The sequence below is a fragment of the Otolemur garnettii genome, unplaced genomic scaffold (genome assembly GCF_000181295.1).
Source record: "Otolemur garnettii isolate 467f Iridium unplaced genomic scaffold, OtoGar3 scaffold00155, whole genome shotgun sequence".
Lineage (NCBI taxonomy): Eukaryota > Metazoa > Chordata > Mammalia > Primates > Galagidae > Otolemur > Otolemur garnettii.
Window position 1 is genome coordinate 3,490,045 of NW_003852550.1, and position 20,257 is coordinate 3,510,301.

Sequence of the window (20,257 nt, forward strand, 5' to 3'; positions counted from 1 at the left end):
TATGTCTTGGCCCACGATACGAGTTTTACAAAGGGGCCGGGCCCTACTTTATTAAGTGTATCAAAGTAAGAGTTTTGGGTTCTAATACTCTCAGATAATGAATGAAACTTATACAAGCTGGGATAACTGCTTCATGCAACACTGTAAACCTAGAGGTGAGTACTATAAAAGTATGTGTTTAAGCCAGGCATGGTGGCTCACGCCTATAATCCTAGCACTCCGGGAGGCCGAGGCAGAAGGATCCCTGGAGCTCAGGAGTTTGAGAAGACCCTGAGCAATAGTGAGACCCCATCTCTACTGAAAATAGAAGCATTGTGTGGGAGCCTGTAGTCCCAGCAACTTTGAAGGCTGAGGCAGGAGCACTGCTTGAACCCAGGAATGTGAGGTTGCTGTGAGCTTGGCTGACTCCACAGCACTGTAGCCTGGGCAATAGAGCGAGAATCTGTCTCAAAAAAAAAAAAAAAAAAAAAAAGTATGTGTTGAAAAGTTTGGTCTTTTTTTAAAAATACATTTGGTTAATAATTTTCAAACATACAGAGTTTATCTCGACACATAAAGTACAAACTGGCTTGATAACATGGGTGAATTTATTTCTTAAGATTTGAGTGCAAACTTAAAAACAGGAACAAAGCTTTTTCATCAAGAATAAACACAAAATTTAAACAACAATCCTGCAATCGTGCATTTGAACAGAAAGTACAGATATGAATACATTATAATTTATAACTACATTTGGAAATTAAAATATTTCTCTCTGAATCCAAAACACCACACAATTTTTAACCTGTTTTCATCTTGTTACCTTAGAAATATTTGTCATATGCTATCAGGAAAATATAGGCAAAGATTACTAATCAGTCTCTATCACAAAAGAAATTGCTTTTCTTAACTTCTGACTTTTTAAATCTTTCTTCTGTATTTCCATTCTGAAAAGCCATACAATTAAACCTCCATTCTAGAGAAAAAAAGAACGAATACAATATCAAGGAGACAAGATACGTTCATGTGATTAAAGCAAAAGTCACAAGTATCTGACTTAGAAATGTACATATCATAGTAAAATTTTTTTAAGTACAACTTTATTTGATGACATGTAATAACAATTGTGAACAATTTAAACAGGTATAAAAATGTGAGATTAAAATCTTTAGGATCAAATACTTGAAAAGTCACTATGAATATGGAAAGGTTTGTTTACAGAAACACGTCTATTTTTCGTTGAAAAAAAATCAGGGGGGTAGTGGCATCTCCCTGGTCCCTTAACAATATTTGGATTTTTGCAAAGAATTAGCAGCACCCAACCTTAAGGGTTAATTATGTGTTTCTAAAGGACCTATACAACAGATTAGTTGGCAGTGTTCTAGCTTTTGGGAGATGGGGGTGGACAGGGGTGCAAATATCTGAGATAAGATAGTATGCATGCACTCACACATTTAAAATCACCATTCCAAAAAAGAGGAAAAATTCACGTATTGGAAATGTCTATGAAAATCATCCTTGAGGATAAACAGGAGGGCAGGAATAGAATCAGAATAGTAGTCTACTTGATAATCATGGGTTTTCACTCTCCAAAGGCAAGGTGGGAAGAATGAGAATACGCACATACACATAACTTCAATGAAAACTTGCCTAGAATTTTACTTTGCAAAACACGGAACAGAAATCTTTACAAAAACCTTCATTCTTATTTATAATACCAGATGATTTTTTTCCTTATTACCACCATATACATAACATTTAAGTATCTTCTTTATAAATATGTTAAAGCAAAAAGAATTTCTTCCGCTTCAATGGTGACCCACCTCTGTACAGAGCAATGTAAGCAACACACACACGTGTGTGTGTGTATATATATATATATATAAAATGATTGGAAAAAAGTGCAAAGAATAACAGTTATTAAGAATTTTGCTTTTACAGTAACTATGGTTCAAGTGTGAATAGCTGTCAGGGCTATACTATGTATAAATCCTTTAGTTTAAGTAAAGACTCAAAGAGAAACCCACACTCCCGAAGTTACTGTACAAGCATCCGTCCCTTATCAAGTAACTCTGCCCTTCCCCTACATCTAGCATTTCCAGTTTCTAAATTCTTCATAAACAGGAAAAAGGTGGTGACAGTGTTTTCCTCCCTTTAACTTCCCAAAACTCATCCATGTTAATCACCTGTAGGTTTGAACGAGATATTGGGGAAGTCATTCATTATGACCCGCTTTCTTAAATTAAAGCAAAATGAAAGGCTTTCTGAAATACAAACCGGTCAAGGATCAAATCAGCAACAGCAAATAGACCTTAAATTACAAATGTAATTTAACATGACTACATGTAAAAAATTTACCATTATTGAGGAGAAATTCCGAGTCTAAATCTCTTTCCCAGGTTCAGTGTAATGCAAAGCTCCTAATTCCAAATACTGGACTTAATGATTCTATCACTTTTTCGAACAGAGAAAATGAGTACTATTAAAGTTTGATTGCCTTTCTATCATTTTACTCTTGGTCTCAGTCTTTCATTTTTAATAAACACAGAAAGGCAATTTTCAGCATTTTTAAAAATGTACTTCCTTCTTAAATACTACACCGACTGATTTTAGATCCCAAAGTTTCAAAAATGTAGTTCAAGTCCAATTTCCCTTCGTTATATTACTAGATATTTTTTGGTATGTATATGTTGGTTTATTCTTACTTTAGGCACTGTAATTATTCACAATATTACAATGATTCTATGTCTACCCTATGCAACAACTGTAATCTGAAATCAACACCTTCTATGGTACTACTTAATTCAGTATATTATGTTACAATTGAATTTTCCCTTCAAGATAAATTGTTGGAAGAGAAATTTAAAGCCTGGCAGCACTTCTGCTTTGAGTAGTGTTAATACATATTTTCAGTCGTGCTTAATACTTAAGCTTCTTCTGAACTAGGAAGACAATAGACATTGGAAGCTACAAATTTCCTCAAACTACATTCTACTCCAACTCCAATTTATTTTGTTCAACATTATTTTCTTTTACAAAAACAAGTATACCTTAGGCTAATTTTTAAAAAGATTTTCTGCTCTGTAATTAATAACACAGCTAAAGGGAAATAACTTTTCAATTTCAGCTTCACTAGGACTATGCAAAACTAAGTTAAAGTAGACTCGACAGCTATTTCAATCAGTTGGTTTTTTTTTAACCATGTCTTTAGAACGATAACACCTTACATTCTAACAGACAGATCAACAAAGGCTTAAAACTTTAGAACTAAGACATCACCAGGCTAGCTCGTCTGCAACTGTCAATCAGAGAACACTTTATTTGCCCCCATACATTCGTTCAATGTCTTTGAGGTAATGGTTCTTCAGCTCCTTCCTTTTCAGTTTGAAAGCATCAGTTACCAAACCAGTTTCAGGGGTCCATGGCTCTGGGCTTAGGCGAACCTTGATTGGTATTTCAAACCGCTCCAGTTTCACTGAAATGAGACAAGGAGGGATGGGAGAGAGGGAGAAGGAGGGGAAAGAAGGGAGGAGAGAGGGAAAGAAGGACACAGAGAAGCGATTAATAAAATATGGATTTTGCAGGATTTACTTAGAGGATATAGGTATACGGCAAACTTATATAACTGCATGTTAGTTTATTAAAGATACCTCTACCTTACAATTTCATTTTATATGTCTTGCAGCACACATAAGTTGTGTTAGTTGGATAGCTTTAGTGTATGTAGTTTTTATTCTAAGATATACAATGTGTCCGTAAAGTTCGTGTGCAATTTAAGATAGCTGGTGTAACTTGCACACGAATTTTATGGACACCCTGTATGCACACACACACACACACACACTCCCTTTCCTCTTCAGAGACTATATATTTGTTGTTCCCCCTGTCTGGGATGGTCTTCCACACTAGAGTTACATGGCTCGCTTCCTTTCTTCATCCAGCTGTCTGCTCAAATGCTACTTCCTCAGAGAGGACTCCATGACCACTCAGGACAAAAAGGAGGTCCTTTGGTCTCTCTGTTATCCTATTACACTATGCTTCATTCAAAGTACTTATCGCACCCAACACAGCACATATTTGTCTCACCCACTTGAATGTGAGCTCCATGAAAGCAGAGTCTTTGTTTTGGTCACTGTCATCCATAGGACTATGTTGAGAGCCCTCAATAAATACATACAAGTTGATTAATTCATTCTATAGAAAATCAAAAGCCTCTAGACAAATATTTGTATAAGTTTTATTATATATTAAAATACAGGTCAAAAAGGGGATTGTAGATTACACACCTTTAAATGGTATAAGAATTAGTGCAGCACACACTGTATTTGAGTTAGACAACTCAATAGGTGTTGGCTGAAATATAAGAAAATAAGGACATGGAGCATGGCTCCCATAGCACAGTGGTTATGCCACCAGCCACATACACGGAAGGTGGCAGGTTTGAGCCCGGCCCAGGCCAACTAGAAAACAATGACAACTGCAACACACACATACAAAGCCAGTTGTTATGCGTTGGTCCCTATAGCTCAGCGGCTAGGGCGCCAGCCACATACACTGGAGCTGGCGGGTTTGAATCCAGCCTGGGCCTGCCAAACAACAATAACAACTACAACCAAAAAATAGCTAGGCATTGTGCAAGCACCTATAGTCCCAGCTACTTGGGAAGCTGAGGCAAGAGAATCGCTTAAGCCCAAGAGTTTGAGGTTGCTGTGAGCTGTGATGCCACAGCACTCTACTGGGGGTGACAGCTTGAGACACTGTCACACATTAAAAAAAAAAGAAAGAAAGAAAAAGAAAATAAGGGCATGGGAAAATCAGAGAGAGGGAAGGAGGGAGAAGGGCAGGTTCTTGGTGTTTGACACACCTCTTGGGGGCAAGACACAATTGTAAAAGGGACTTAACCTAACAAATGCAATCAGTGTAACCTGGTTTCTTGTACAGTCAATGAATCCCCAACAATAAAAAAGTAAATGAAAATAAGGACATGGAGGTAATCAATACAACATTCAATACTTTTAAACTCCGTAGATTATATACTGTATTTATGCATTATGCATACAAGGTCATCCTTAAAATTCTAAAGGCCCATTAAAAGCAATGTTAACCTACAAATGAAATTTGCTATGCAATTAATTAAAACAGCAATTGCCAAGATGTGAATATTCTGCATGTTTAAAAAAATACTGCTGAACAGCCTAGATGATGTTGGAAACAATTTGGTTTCAGTGGTAAGGCCGAAAAACTCATAGAAGTTATTCTTCTAGTACTAGTCTAAGTTTTAAGAAAGCTTCATTGGAATAGTGAGTTTCTCATTAAAATGAGAGAAAAAACATAAAGCTGATTATGAAAAATAATCTTTCAAATAAAACTTAGAACCAACTTCCAAAAACTAATGCTTTGAACAGGTAGTAAAAGGATATAAAACGTGCTTGAAGTACACATGTCCACTTTATTGATACCTTACAGCTCAGTTACACAGAGGTTCCTGAAATCATCCTATCTGCACCCAAGGCCTCATTTGGATCTCAAAGAAACAGTTATTCTGAAATACAGATGTGGCTCCAAAATCTCTTATTTCATTTTACTTTTCTGGCATACACAGGCCCTACTCCAGAAACACTAACAACATTTGGACAAAGCAAGCACATTATTTCAGTTGCACACAAACAAACAAATTAAAGAACATTTATAAAAATTCCTATATTTAATCTTCATTAGTTAAATTCCTGACTTAAATCCCCTCCCCTCCAAAAAGTCTGCTTTAGGGGTTTTATCTTGGGAACTCCTAATATTATCTAATATCACAAGCTATAGAAAGAAATGGACAAGCATCATTTCCTATAAATAAAATAACTACAACAAGTGAGAAAAATTAATACTACATTTAAGGAAAAATCAATTTAAACAAAATTTTATCGGAATTAACTAGAACATTATGAAGTGTGACCTGAAGGTGGCAGCACATGCCAATTTTTATAGCAATTGGTAGTTGCTCAAATTGTCCCAGAACAATTACTTTGCATTCTTATGATACTACTTATGAGTACCTCACACTTACATTTATTTTTTCAACTTATTACATTTTTTTATTAAGTCATTTGTACATAGATTATAAATACATTTATGCCATTATGGGATTCAATGTTTTGATCACACTCATATTTAAAAAACATTTAGAAGCCTGCTACAAAAGATGTACGATTTTTCTGAATATAATTATAACTACCCTACACTTTTTGGCCTAAGTCTCTGAAAGGAAAAATTTGATGTATTGACAAAATAAATCTTTTGAGGCACAGAAAAATTTATGATTTATACATTTAGCTCATGGTCAGTGTTCATAATCCAGATCATGAATTATATGCCTCAGTCCAACCACAGAAACGTTCCAGGAGCCTAGCTGGTCCTAGAATTTTGCTCCACCTTCTACCCAATTGTGATCTACCTTGACTTTCTCCATTGTTGCTTTTATACAGTTAAATATTTAATGACAAATTACTCAAGTCATTTCCGACTCCATGTGTGCATTCAGAGAATGACGAACAATAAGTATGGTGCATTTCAGATGGTTAGCTTTTGGTTGAGGTACTTTTATTTTCTTTGAGACACGGTCTTGCTAGAGTGCAGTGGCATGATCACAGCTCACTGCAATCTCAAATTCCTGGGTTCACCAGATCCTCCTGCCTTAGTACCCTGAGAAGCTGGGCCTAAGACAAGTGCTGCCACATCTGGCTAAGGAAATACTTTTCTAAAACTACATTGAAAGAAAAATCAGAGTCTGAGTCCAAAAAAAGTTCTGGCAGACCGTGTCATTAATATAAAAGTGTGTTACAGTAATAATACTGTGATATACAAAATCAACTCAAAGAAGAATATATTAAGTCACATTGTCTTTATAGTTATAAAATAAGCAAGTTTTCAATCTTATGTTACTAGGCAAACGTTATTTAAAAATTTGCAGTCTCCAGAGTTTAGAAAATTCTCCTTGGGGAAAAATTAGTTATCAAGTTGAAGTTGAAAAGGTACTACTATAAACTTTATTTTTCAACCAAAATGAAACCTAAGAAGTTAATTTTAAAAAATAAACAAAAATAATAGTAGCCAAACTAGGGAAGTAGGTATTCTCATGTATTTCTGAATATAAACTGCTACTGGTTTATGGGGAAAGGAAGTGATTTGGCAATAGGGGAAAAAGTCTTTAAAAATATATCTTATTCTTAGTATATCCATTACTAGGAATTCACACTATGAAAATAATCTCATAAGAAGCCTGAGGCCGGGCCAGGCATGGTGGCTCCTGCCTGAAGTTCTAATACTCTGGGAGGCTGAAATAAGAGGATCACTTGAGCTCAAGACCAGCATGAACAAGGGCAAGACTTTGTCTCTACTAAAAATAGAAAAATTAGCTAGGTTATATGCCTTGTAGTCCCAGATACTTGGGAGGCTGAGGCAGGAGAATCACTGGAGACCAGAAGTTCGATGTTGCTGAGAACTAGGGTAAGGCCATGGCACTCTAGCCTGGGCAACAGAGCAAGACTCGGTCTCATAAAAATGAAGAAAGAAAGAAAATAAGCCTGAGCAAGAGTGAGACCCCATCTCTGCAAAAAATAGAAAAATAAGCCAGGTGTGGTGGTACATGCCTGTAGTCCCAGCTTGAGCCTTAGAAGTTGCTGTAAGCTATGATCACAGCTCTACACTCTAGCTGGGGCAACAGAGAAAGACACTGTCTCAGAAAAGGAAAGGAAAATTATACAATATATGTTACATTTGTTTATAGGGGGACAAAAAAGTACAACTCACCAAGAAATCTAACAACAGGGGCTTAAATGGGTTTTTATATGCTGAAATACTATTTAGCTATTAACAATGATAACATAATTCTGTACCTATTGACTCAGAAAAATGCCAGTGATGTGGGTAAGTTAGCATATATACCATGGGTAAGTTAGCATATATACCAAAGTGTGATCCTGCCCCCCAAAGATAGCTAGTATAAGTGGTTTTTACTTCTTTCTCTATAATATTCTGTATTGTCCAATATTTTATGAGTATAGATAACCTATAATGAGAAAGATGATAATTTCATTTTTAAGAGAAAAAACGGAGTAAAATTTGGTTAACAGCTTCTAATTAAACAGAGTTACACAGTTTTCTCTGTTTCCCTGGAAAATAATGCAAATAATTTAAAATAATTTTTAAAATAGAAACAGTAGTAACTACAAGGAAAAAAAAAAAAACAGAGAAAGAAGGCACTAAAGTTAAGTTCAACAGAATTTTAGAAGACAAAGGCAAATGAATTCGTGGTAACTGATTTAGGGCTAAAAGAGCTAAAGCAACCACCAAGAGAGGAGGGCGCAAGAAGCAAACCACCCTCACGGGAAAGTGCTCCCTGAGCCTGTGCTGCTGAAGACTGAAGGAGTAAGGTTGGGAGCAGGAGCGGTAGGCCTCAGCCTGTTTAAAGAACAGCTCTCCCTCACCCTGTCCTCTTCTTCCCGTGGCAGGCTGAAAACAAGTTTACTTTTTGTTAAAACTGAACTAAAGACGCTGGACTCAAGGACATTAGGCACAATAGAGGGAAGAAGTAAGGCTGAAAACAGGATTCAGCCGATGGCCCTCTATCCCCCCACCGCTCCTTTCCTCCTTTTGGCTACCAGAATATTGGCAAGTCGAGCTAATATCACCCAGGCAAGAGACTGGGGAGGTCTTCTTGGGAGAAATGGAATGATCTAAGAAAAAGAGACAATATTTGAGTAACTTTGCAGTGAAAGCTAGTAAACTTTTCAAACAGTTGTTTTATTTATTTCTTTCTTTATTTATTTAGACAGGGTCTCACTCTGCCACTCTGGGCAGAGTGCAATGACATCATACCTCACAGCAACCTCAAACTCCAGGATTCAAGCAATTCTCCTGCCTCAGCCTCCTGAGTAGCTGGGACTACAGGTGTCCACCACAATGCCCAACTAGTTTTTCTATTTTTAGTAGAAATGGGGGTCTCACTCTTGCTCAGGCTGGTCTCGAACTCCTGAGCTCAAGGGATCCACCCGCCTCAGCCTCCCAGAGTGCTAGGATTATAGGTATGAGCCACTGCGCCTCGCCCAAATAGTTTTTTAGAACCTCACTCTTAAGCATGAATGGAGAGACAAGGATCAGCAGATACCCGACAGGCTACGACCGAGGCAAGTATAACGTAGAACTTGGAGAAACAGAGACAATACCAGGAGAAGCAAACTCCATAAAAGGCTTCCTTGTAACATCGTCAGAGGAATACGGGGCAACACGTTGAACGCGTCAGTGAAAGAGCAATAAAGTGCTACTGAAAGGAACACTGAGAGGACAGGATGAGCTCTTAAAAATGACAGCTCTGAGAGTGAAAGTTGGAAATTCAGTAAACAGAAGAGTTATAAAACTCTCCCAGAATATAAACCAATCAGACAACGAAATAGGAGACAAAAGAAAAAAGAAAATAAAATTAGAAGATGAAAGCAAGAAGTCCAACAGCCACATCAAAGTAGTCTTAGAAACACACACACACACACACACACACCCCAACCATGGAGTCAGGGAGAACTCTGGGGAAAAGAAGCAAACCGACAAAAGCAGATAAACAAATATTTCCCAGAACTGAAGCAGAGATCCCCCAGATTCAAAAGGCCTGTGCCAGCTATGCACAGTGATAAATGATCAAAGACCCACACAGGGCATATCATCACGAACTATCAGAATACCAGGAATTAATATTGTAATTCTGAAAGCTCAGAGAGATAAAATAGTTCATACACACAGACATAAGAACCAGGATGGCACAGGATTTCTCAGCCAGCAACAGTGAAGTTAGAAGACAATGGAGCAAAGCCTGCAAAGTATGAAGGAAAAATTATTTACAATCTAGAATTCGAATAGATGCCCACCCGTGCCTTAAAAGGGGGAGGATAGAAAAAAAGACATTTTCAGGCACACAGCACAGTCTCAAAAAGTTTACCTCCTATGCACCTTTCTCAGGAAGCTGCTGGAGGATGGATTCTACCCAAACCAGCCAGTAAGCCAGGACAAAGACAGACATGAGATCCAGGAAACAAGATCCAACACGGGAGAGGGAAAGGTAATTTCCAGGATGATAGTAAATGGAAGCCCTGGGGAGCAAACAGTCTAAATTTCAGCATGAGGACAAAGGACACGAAGAAGGACATGTCAAAGAAAAAAAATACATATAAAAACACCATATTTTCCTGTATTTGAGAGAATTTTTACAACTTTTATCAGTGTTTAGGGGAAGAATTAAGAATAGGCACACAGAAAACCAAGAAAGAAGAGAGGAAATTATAAATCCAGGGAAAAAAACAGAAAGTTGTCCAAGAAGGGAAATATAATCATAAAACACTATGTAGTTCAGCTTGGAATGGTTTCATAGTCATTATGTTAACATAGGCATAAAATGTAAAATTATACTACTATGCCCTGGGAAAGGAGGTGTACATTTAGGGGAATGGATATGAAACTTAAATCATCTTCTATGGTTGGAAATCCATAGATAACATCTCAAATGAAAAAGTCAAGAAAGCAATATAACCATTTTCTTTATGGAGACAAATGCCAGAAATTTTTAAAAACAGCTAAAGTAGAAAAAGGATGAGACTTGGGAGCGAAGAGAGGTACAATATGGGCTACTATTTGATGCACTTCTTATAGTAATACCATCTGATATTTTAAAAACTACATATGCTAATCACAGTAATAAAAATGAAAATTCAAAAGGTTACAAAATTGGCCTAGAAAGCCAGGTGCAGGCTCAGCGCCTGTGGCTCAAGTGCACCAGCCACATATACCTAAGTTGGTGGGTTCAAATCTAGCCCAGGCCCACCAAACAACAATGACGGCTGCAACCAAAAAATAGCTGGGCATTGTGGTGGGCGCCTGTGGTCCCAGCTACTTGGGAGGCTGAGGCAGGAGACTCACTTGACCCAGGAGTTGGAGGTTGCCATGAGCTGTGATGCCATGGCACTCTACCCAAGGGGACAGCTTGAGGCTCTGTCTCAAAAAAAAGAAAGCCAGGTGCAGTGGGCTCATGCCTATAATCTTAGGACTCTGGGAGGATTGCTTAAGACCAGGAGTTTAAGACCAGCCTGAGCAAAAGCAAGACCCACCTCTACTAAAAATAGAAAAAATTAGCTGGGCATGGCAATGCATGCCTGTAGTCCCAGCTACTCAAGAGGCTGAGGCAGGAGGATTGCTTGAACCCAGGAGCTTGAAGTTGCCATGAGCTATGACACCATGGAACTCTAGCCTGGGAAATAGAGGGAGACTCTGTCTCACAAAATAAAACAAAAACTGGCCCAATCAGTATTCCAGTAAACTTTATCAGCTTTTTTTGCTAATTTGAAATTGAGGATTCTGAAGATTACTCCCTTTCCTGAAATTCTTAGCAGCACTCTGCACTGGCTTTGCTCTCCTGGCACCTTGCCAATCACACTTTCCATGTACACCTCAGCCTCCATCCATTCCTTACATGCTGGTATTGTCCAGGGGCCAGGCCTAAGCCTCCTGTTCTCACTTTACATTTTCTTCCAAGGTCAGCACATCTACCTTCACAGTTCAAATTATCTCTAAGTGTATCTATACGTCACTGCAGGCCTCTCCCATCATTTATTAAAGGATTTGTTCTACAAAATTTGGATTCAGTCAAAAGGCTGCATTCAAGGATCCAAAAGGCCCTCTATGTGGCCCCAAGGCCACAGGTTATCTACCCTGTGGCAACTGTCTGCTGAACATTTGAAGTCTGATTATCCAAACGGGCATTTCAAACTATGTATATCCCAAGTTGACCTCATCCTCTTCTTATATGCTGGCTCTTCCTCCTGTATTTTTTAGCTCAATCAGTACTAATATCTACCTTATCAACTGAGCCACAAACCTGAGGGCCATCCTGGACTTCTCTTTTCCCTTGAATTAACCAATTAATCATCAAAGCTTACCACTTTCACTTGCTAAATGTTTCTTGATTCCCTGGTTCAGGCCCTACTTCTTTCCACTCCTATCTAGGTATCTGTGACAGCCCTCCTAAACTGGCCTCCTGCCTCAGTGCAGTTCCCCTCAAATATACCTTCAGCAAAGCCTCCGGAGTGATTGAACTTATCTAAAATGCAAATCTGACCACATCACTAACTTGGTACCGTGTTTCCCCGAAAATAAGACCTTTTCAAAAAATAAGCCCTAGCAGGATTTCTATGCATTTGTTGAATATAAGCCCTACCCCAATAATAAGACTTAGTGATGGGCGTGGCTATGCAGCATATATGCCACGCCATGCATTTGGGCAAGGAGAGGAAGACATCCCCTAAAAATAAGCCCTAGTGTGTCTTCTTGAGAAAAAATAAACATAAGACAGTATCTTATTTCAGGGAAACAGGGTAAAACCTTCCATTGCCTACAGGACTGAATCCAAATTTCTGAATAAGGCATACAAAGCACTGTACAACTTGCTCTCTGCTTAACATCCACGGTCTCATCTTGTACTTTGTTCCTTACCAGTAACAAAGAATTCCTTGTAGTTCCCTGAACATACTATCTTTTTCCTATCTCTGTGACTTTACTCATGTTGCTCCTTGGACTCGAATGCCCTCCCTAGTTAACTTCTAATCAACCTGTAAAAATGAGATTAAGTGACATCTCTACAAGGAAAGTTTCCATGACCTCTCAGGTAGGGTTAGGTACCCTCATCTGTGGTACCATGATTTCCTGTTCATCTCTCTACTACTGTTAAGATTGCTGTCTGGTGTGTCCCTCTCACTGAATAATGAACTATTTCAGAGCAGGAAATGTATCTTACTACCTTCTGTTTGTAGTCCCTGTCAAAATTCCTGGCACATGGTATACAATCGGATGCTCTCCAGTTGATTATTACCGCACCATCTGAGACAGTCCATTTACACAGCCACACAAGCATAGTTATGGTAATAACCCTAAACAGTTATTAGTTCCTACTTTGTAGATACAAGGTAGACCTACGTGACAAATCTATCCAAAGATGGACCATTTCAAATAAAGGATCACTTGGGAGGAATTTTGTAACATCCAATAAAGAACCAGATAGACAGGTTATTCTACTATATGACATTTAAGGGTCCTTCCACCACGGATATCCATTATATAATTTAAAAGTTTGCTCTTTCAAAACCCTGTGTTTTATTATTAAAACAAACATCTTGAAGAACCTAATGCAAAAGACATCATTAGTTGACTTTTAAGGATTACAACAGATGAATAATTTCTCACTTACTGGCATTTGCAGCTTCTCGAATCTCTTTCAGTATTTCAGCTTCCATGGCAGGGTTATTGCATATATCAACCCAAGATCCTTCCACCCCTTTCTGTTGTGCCAAAAGTGTCAACCTTTTCTGGTTAGGAACCACAAAGCTGATCACATAGGACTGGTCGCTGGAAAATTAGAAAATAAAATAGAAATTAAAACATGGAGAAAAAACTATTCAATGAAACAGTAGTGTACAGATAATTCCAAATATATATTTAACTTATTTGTTAAAGTTTCATTAAAAAATAGTACCAGCATAATACTATGATACCAGCATAAAGACAGACGTACAGGCCAATGGAATAAGAAGATAAGCCAGAAGCAAACTCTTGCATCTATGGTCAAACGATCTTCAACAAGGGTGCTAAGAACATTCAATGGAGAAAGGACTACCTCTTTAACAAATGGTGCTGGGAAAACTGGATAGCCACGTGCAAGTGGATATCCAGTTTTCCCAGCACCCTTACCTTACAACATATACAAAAATTAGCTCAAAACAGATCGAGACCTTTATTTAAGAGATAAAACTGTAAAACCCCTAGAAAACACAGGGGAAAAGCGTTATGACAATGAGTTTGGCATTATCTCTTAGATGTAACATAACAGCACAAGCAACCAAAACAAAAACAAATAAATGGGACTACATCAAAATTTAAAACTTCTGTGCATCAGAGGACACACTATCAATCGAGTGTGGAATGGGAAAACCATTTGCCCAAATCATACACCTGATAAGGGGCTACTATATGGGCTCACACAATTCAACAACAAAAACAAACAGCCCAGTTATAAAAATAAGCAAAGAATTTGAATAGACATTTCTCGAGAGATGCTATACAAATGGCCAACAATGATATGAAAAGATTCCTGACAGCACTCATCATCAGAGAAATGCAAATCAGTACCAAAATGAAACATTCCCCTCGCACAGTTCACAAGTGTCCCGTAAGGATGACTACTGTCACAAAAACAGAAACAAATGTTAGAGAGGAGGTGGAAAAATTGGGACGCTTGTGGACTGTTGCAGGAATGTAAAAATGGTGCTGCTGCTACGGTAAACAGTGTGGCAGTTCCTTAAAAATTAAAAATAGAACTACCATGTGATCTAGCAATTTTCCATCCAGGTTATCTATCCCCCAAAATTGAAAGCAAGACCTCAAAGAGATATTTGCATACTTATGGTCACAGTCACAATAGCCAAGGGGGAGGGAGAAGTAAGGCAAATGTCCGCTGATGATGAATATACAAACAAAATACATTATATACATAGAATGAACTACTGTTCAGCCTTAAAAAGGCAACTCTGACACATGCAACAATATGTATGGATAAATCTTGAGGATATTATACTAAGTGAAACGAGCCAATCATAAACAAGATAATGTGTGATTCTACTTATATGAGGTATTGACAGTAGTCAAATTCATAGAAACAGGAAGTAGAATGGTAGTTGCCAGGGGCTAAGGGAAGAGGAAATGGGTAGTTGCTGTTTAATGAATACACAGTTTCAGTTCCACAAGAATAAAAATTCTGGCAGCACGTGGCTCACTCCTATAATCCTAGCACACTGGGAGGCCTAGGCGGGTGGGGTGCTTGAGTTCAGGAGTTCTAGACCAGCCTGAACAAGAGTGAAGCTCTTCTCTACTAAAAATAGAAAAACTAGCCAGGCATTGGGCCGGGTATCTATAGCCCCAGCTACTCGGGAGGCTGAAGCAAGAGGACTGCTCAAGAGTTTAAGGTTTCTGTGACCTATAACGCCACAGTGCTCTACCCAGGGTGACAGAGAATCTGTCTCATAAAAAAATAAACACTTCTAGAGAAGGCCAGGTATGGTGGCTCACACCTGTAATCCCAGCACTTGGGAAGCGGGTGGATTGCCTGAGCTCACAGGTTCGAGACCAGCCTGAGCCAGAGTGAGATCCTGTCTCTAAAAAAATAGCCAGGCGTTGTGGCAGGCACCTGTAGTCCCAGCTACTTGGGAGGCTGAGGCAAGAGGATCACTTGAACCCAAGAGTTTGAGGTTGCTATGAGCTATGATGCCACGCACTCTACCAAGAGTGATATAGTGAGACTGTCTCAAAAAAACACCCCAAAATTCTAGAGATAGATTGCACAACAATGTAAATATACTTAACACCACTGAATAGCACACTTAGAAATGATTAAGATGGTAAATTTTATGGTATGGAGTTTTTACCACAATTACAATGTAAAAAATAAAGAATTAAGGCCATAAAAATAAAACATACAAAGAAAATGGTTCAATCTCTTAGGCTTTTGATTTAGAAAAGCCTGGGTTCAAAACTCATCTCAATTCACCTCAACATGTAACAAACTATGTTACATTTTGGGGAAAATTACTTATGCCAAGTCTCAATTATGGATGTTAAATAACCTTTGTCACATAGCTAACTATTTAGCAACATGTAGGTGACCAAAAAGCATAGGGTGTCCCAAAAGTCACTCCTAAAGTTGGCATATATAGAGAAAATGAGAAATTGTAGCTAAATGTTCCTTTATTTACAAAATATTCATTACACCATTTTACAAAATATTTACAAAATATTCTCTATGGGTTGTCTACCTGTTTGTAAAATTCAGTAATGAGTATTCTGTAAATAAAGGTACATTTAGCTACAATTAGCCATTTTCCCTATGTATGGTGACGTTGGGGCACCCTGTAGTTAAAAATGTGAGTTATCTCAAATGATCTTCAAGTTAGTGAATACGAGAACTTTCATAAACGTAAAATTTCTCAACTGTGATGAAAATTCTAAGAGGAATTTGATGTAACCCTTATGATAATACATAACTGAATTCTTTTCTAATTACTCTTTTACTGTTAGTACATGAAACACAAGATGCAACTTTTGAAAGTTACCTTTTGGCAAAAGCACAGATGTTGTCAATAAGTGGACAGTTCTTCAGTGCAGCTTCTACTTTCCCCAGAGACACATACTCCCCTGCTTGTAACTTCACCAAATCCTTCTTACGATCTGTAAGTCATGAAGAATGTTAAGTTACCCATAGTCTGTTTTATTAAGGTATGTACAATTCTGACTTTCTTTTAATTTCAATGCTTTAATCTCTATTTACAAAGACACTGCTAGGTGCAGTGGCTCATGCCTGTAATTCCAGCACTGTGGGAGGCTGAGGCGGGAGGACTGCTCGAGCTCAAGAGTTCGAGGCTTGTCTGAGCAAGAGTGAGACCCTGCCTTGAAAAAAATGGAAAAACCCAGCCTGGGTGCTGCGGCGAGCACTTGTAATCCCAGCAGCTTTTGAGGCTGAGGCAGCAGGATGCCCACAGCCCGAGTCTGAGGTTGCAGTGAGCTACAATGCCACTGCACTCTGCCCACGGCATAGGGTAGAACTCTGTCTCGACCAAAAAACAACAACAACAAAAAGATACCATTCTAAAATTTTGTTGTATATAATGCTTGCCCACACACATCAGTTAAAAAGAAAATGCCTAATTAAAGATAGTGTCTAAAATTTATGCTCTATACCCAAAACTTTAACATCTTATTACTATCTTTTATATTTAATAAAGTTAATGGAAGGAACAAGGACTTGGGAACATTAAATTTAAATGGTAGCTTTGCCCAGTAGTAGCTAGCTAAATGTTCCTGACCATGTCAGCTAACCTCCCTAACTTTCAATTTTATCAGGGATATTGACACCTAACTCCTAAAGGCACAATGCATAAGGTCGAGCATATAGAACCCATTCAACCAATGTTAACTCCCCTTTTCCACAGTAGACATATCTTATTAAAATGACGTTGCTCTAAGAAAATGCTGGCACAGGGTGTCACAGCTTGAATAATCATCAGCCTGCCTCACAATCTTCATGTGAGTGCTAGTTTGCCTACCCAGAGCCTGGGAACCCAGTCTACAGAAATAACTTTCAATTCCAGTGCAATTAAGGATCAAGAAAAAACAAAAGGCTTAGTAGTTCACCATGCTTCCTGGTTTAGCAGATCCAATTTCTAGATGAAGAACCAATTTTCCCAAGAAATTTCTAACTATATTCAGGTCTGATATTGTGAGGTCCAGCAACAGATTGAAATGGGTCACTAGAGATATGACTGAGAAAACTCTATAGCTTGAAAAGAATCTGACCAGGATTCCTGCAGAGTGGTCCTCATTAGCAAGTCAATTTCTATTTTAAATTTTACCAGTTCAAAGTGAGTAGCATAGGAGCCCATTTGGGAGTCACTTTTTGAATGTAAAGGTCTACATCAGGAGGCTCAATAAGGGCAGTGCCAAAGCAACTGACATTCTCAAAACATACTGCACTGAGGACTGATTTTATCCACTTTCTAAGGTTCGGGTCCAGTTAGAGCCATATATAAAGAGCCACCAGGACAAAATGTGCCAACACTGTCCCTTGGGTGGGGAGATAAAAGGTGAGGAAGGCCTAGAATAGGGTACATTACAGTACATAGTTAAACAGAACCACACGTGGTTGGCCATAAAAGACCTCCTCTGAGCACTTTTTGTTTTCCCATTGCCAATGTGCTATTTTGCCCACACCCAATGCTGCTGCTGTTATTACTGCTTACACTAAGAAGGTTCAGGCACTGCTTCAAACATCATACACACACACACACACACATATACATGTAGATATCAACTCCTTTAATCCTCACAACAATCTTATGAGGATAGTACTGTTATCCCTATTTTGCAGATGGAAGCTCATACGTAAGTTAAAGAACTCACCCAAACTTTAAACTAACAGAACCATCACTCCTATGAATGACCTGACCAACATTACCTTTCATCCAAGTTGGAGTTACAGAGAATACACTGACCTATGATCTGTAAACATCCATCGGGATGGAATTCTCCAATATCACCAGTGCAAAACCACCTTTGTCCATTTTCATCCACAGAATAATCCTCTGCCGTTTTCTCTTCATTTTTAAAGTATCCCATGGAGATATTCTGTCCGCCAATTACAATTTCGCCTCTGGGGTTCGGTTTGTCATGAATTGTGTAACCACCTGGAAATCATAAAAGTAAATTAGTTACTCGCCTGTGTAATACCTGAAGCTATCATAGGCAAGTTACTAATATGTTGCTATCAATGCATTCTGGATTTTTTTCTAAGGTGGTTTTAATCAAAGAGAATAGGTATTAAGTAATCAAGAAAGACAGCATCATGTAGTGACAGGGCAAGGGAGGCTGTGGGAAACGAGAGGGAAAATGTACTGATTTAGCCTATGCCCAGTCATCAACTTTAAAAGTTAAAACACCAAAATAATTGACAATAACTATGAAAATACTTTATCACTACTCACTATTTTTTTGTATTACTGAACCCAGCTTACTTTAAGGAAAATAAGCAAAAATTTAGGTGTGTAAATTGAGACACAGAGTCTATGTCATAAAAACATTAAAAGCAGTGTTCCTTTCATCTGTTAACAGCTCTGATAACCTTACAACTGTTCGATATTTCAATATAACAAAACTCGTTGTATGCAAGATATCAAGATTAATTCCTACCGTACAAAGTCCAGGATCCTTCACAGCAAGGAAAACACCAAATATATGCCCAGAAATAGAACCATTCCTCAAAACTGACAATGAGGCACAGTACCAGTAAATCAGAAACTCAAAATTCTCCTTAGCAAGTTTTACTGTAAACATTTCTGATTACACTGCCTAACAAATAACCAATCTAACAAAATAAATCTGAAGCCGATGCACAATACATGTAACTATCTATATTTTCTTCAGCATTTCATTGTAAAATTGGAACGTTATTACCATGGAAAAAATGGGGGCTTAGACCCAAGATGTAAAATTCTTGGGAATGTAGCTGGCTTTTAAATATGTTTTTTAAAGTGAGAGACATGTTACGCAGCCTTAAAGAAATATGGAGACTTTACCTCTTTCATGTTGACACGGATGGAGCTGAAATATATTCTTCTTAGCAAAGTATCTCAAGAATGGAAGAAAAAGTATCCAATGTAATCAGTCCTACTATGAAACTAATTTATAGCCTTGAAAGCTATAACCCAATTATAGCCCAAGAATATGGGGAAAGGGAGGAGAGGGGAGGGGGGAGGATGGGTGAAGGAAGGGTAATTGGGGGGACCACACCTACAGTGTATCTTACAAGGGTACATGTGAAACTTACTAAGTGTAGAATATAAATGTCCTAACACAGTAACTAAGAAAATACCATGAAGGCTATGTTAACCAACTTGATGAAAATATTTCAAATTATATATAAAACTAGCACATTGTACCCCATGACTGCATTAATGTACACAGCAATGATTTAATAATAAAAAAAAAGAAAGAAAGAAAAGTATGAGCAAAGTGATTAGTGCAGAGGCTAGCAAACTGCTAGCCACCTGTTTTAGTGATTGAAACACACCAAAAAGAGAGGCATGTAGAAATAAATTTTAAAAATTTAAATGTATTTTTTTCAATACACAATATATTTAATGGTCTTAGATGCACAAACTTACAAACACATAAACACAAGCAGTTATGGTGAACTATCAAACAGTAAGTTGGTTAAAGTGGCAAGTTAACTGATTTAGCTTCAAGCATGATTTTTTTAATTATAATATTTTAACATTTTATTTTATTTTATTTTCTGGGTTGTCATTTCCTCTTTTTTAATTTTTTTATTAAATCGTAGCTGTGTACATTAATGCATTTATGGGGTACAATGTGCTGGTTTTATACACAATTTGAAATACTTACAACAAACTGGTTAACATAGCCTTCACTGCATTTTCTTAATTATATTGTGTTATGACATTTATACTCTATGCTTAGTAGATTTGACATGTACCCTTGTAAAATGTACCATAAGTGTGGTCCAACCAATTACCCTCCCTCCACATATCCTCCCCCTCCCCTCCCACTACTCTTTCCCCTTCATCTTGGGCTGTAGTTGGGTTATAGCTTTCATATGCAAGTGTGGTTGATATATTGGTTTCATAGTAGA

General features: G+C 37.9%; 1 protein-coding gene across 3 annotated transcripts in view; it reads right to left on the reverse strand.

Annotated features, from left to right (window-relative positions):
* Nucleotides 1-569: 569 nt before the first annotated feature.
* ACSL4 (acyl-CoA synthetase long chain family member 4) overlaps nt 570-20,257 on the reverse strand; it is a 100,582-nt gene continuing 80,894 nt past the window's right edge. For all 3 annotated transcript variants that reach the window (XM_003799739.3, XM_012811377.1, XM_012811376.2), the window contains 4 exons: nt 18,102-18,293; nt 16,167-16,281; nt 13,253-13,410; nt 570-3,454 (listed from right to left, as the gene is read on the reverse strand). In XM_003799739.3, coding sequence (XP_003799787.1) covers nt 3,297-3,454; nt 13,253-13,410; nt 16,167-16,281; nt 18,102-18,293 — 623 coding nt within the window. In that variant the 3' untranslated portion in view covers nt 570-3,296. The remainder of the gene's footprint in view (nt 3,455-13,252; nt 13,411-16,166; nt 16,282-18,101; nt 18,294-20,257) is intronic.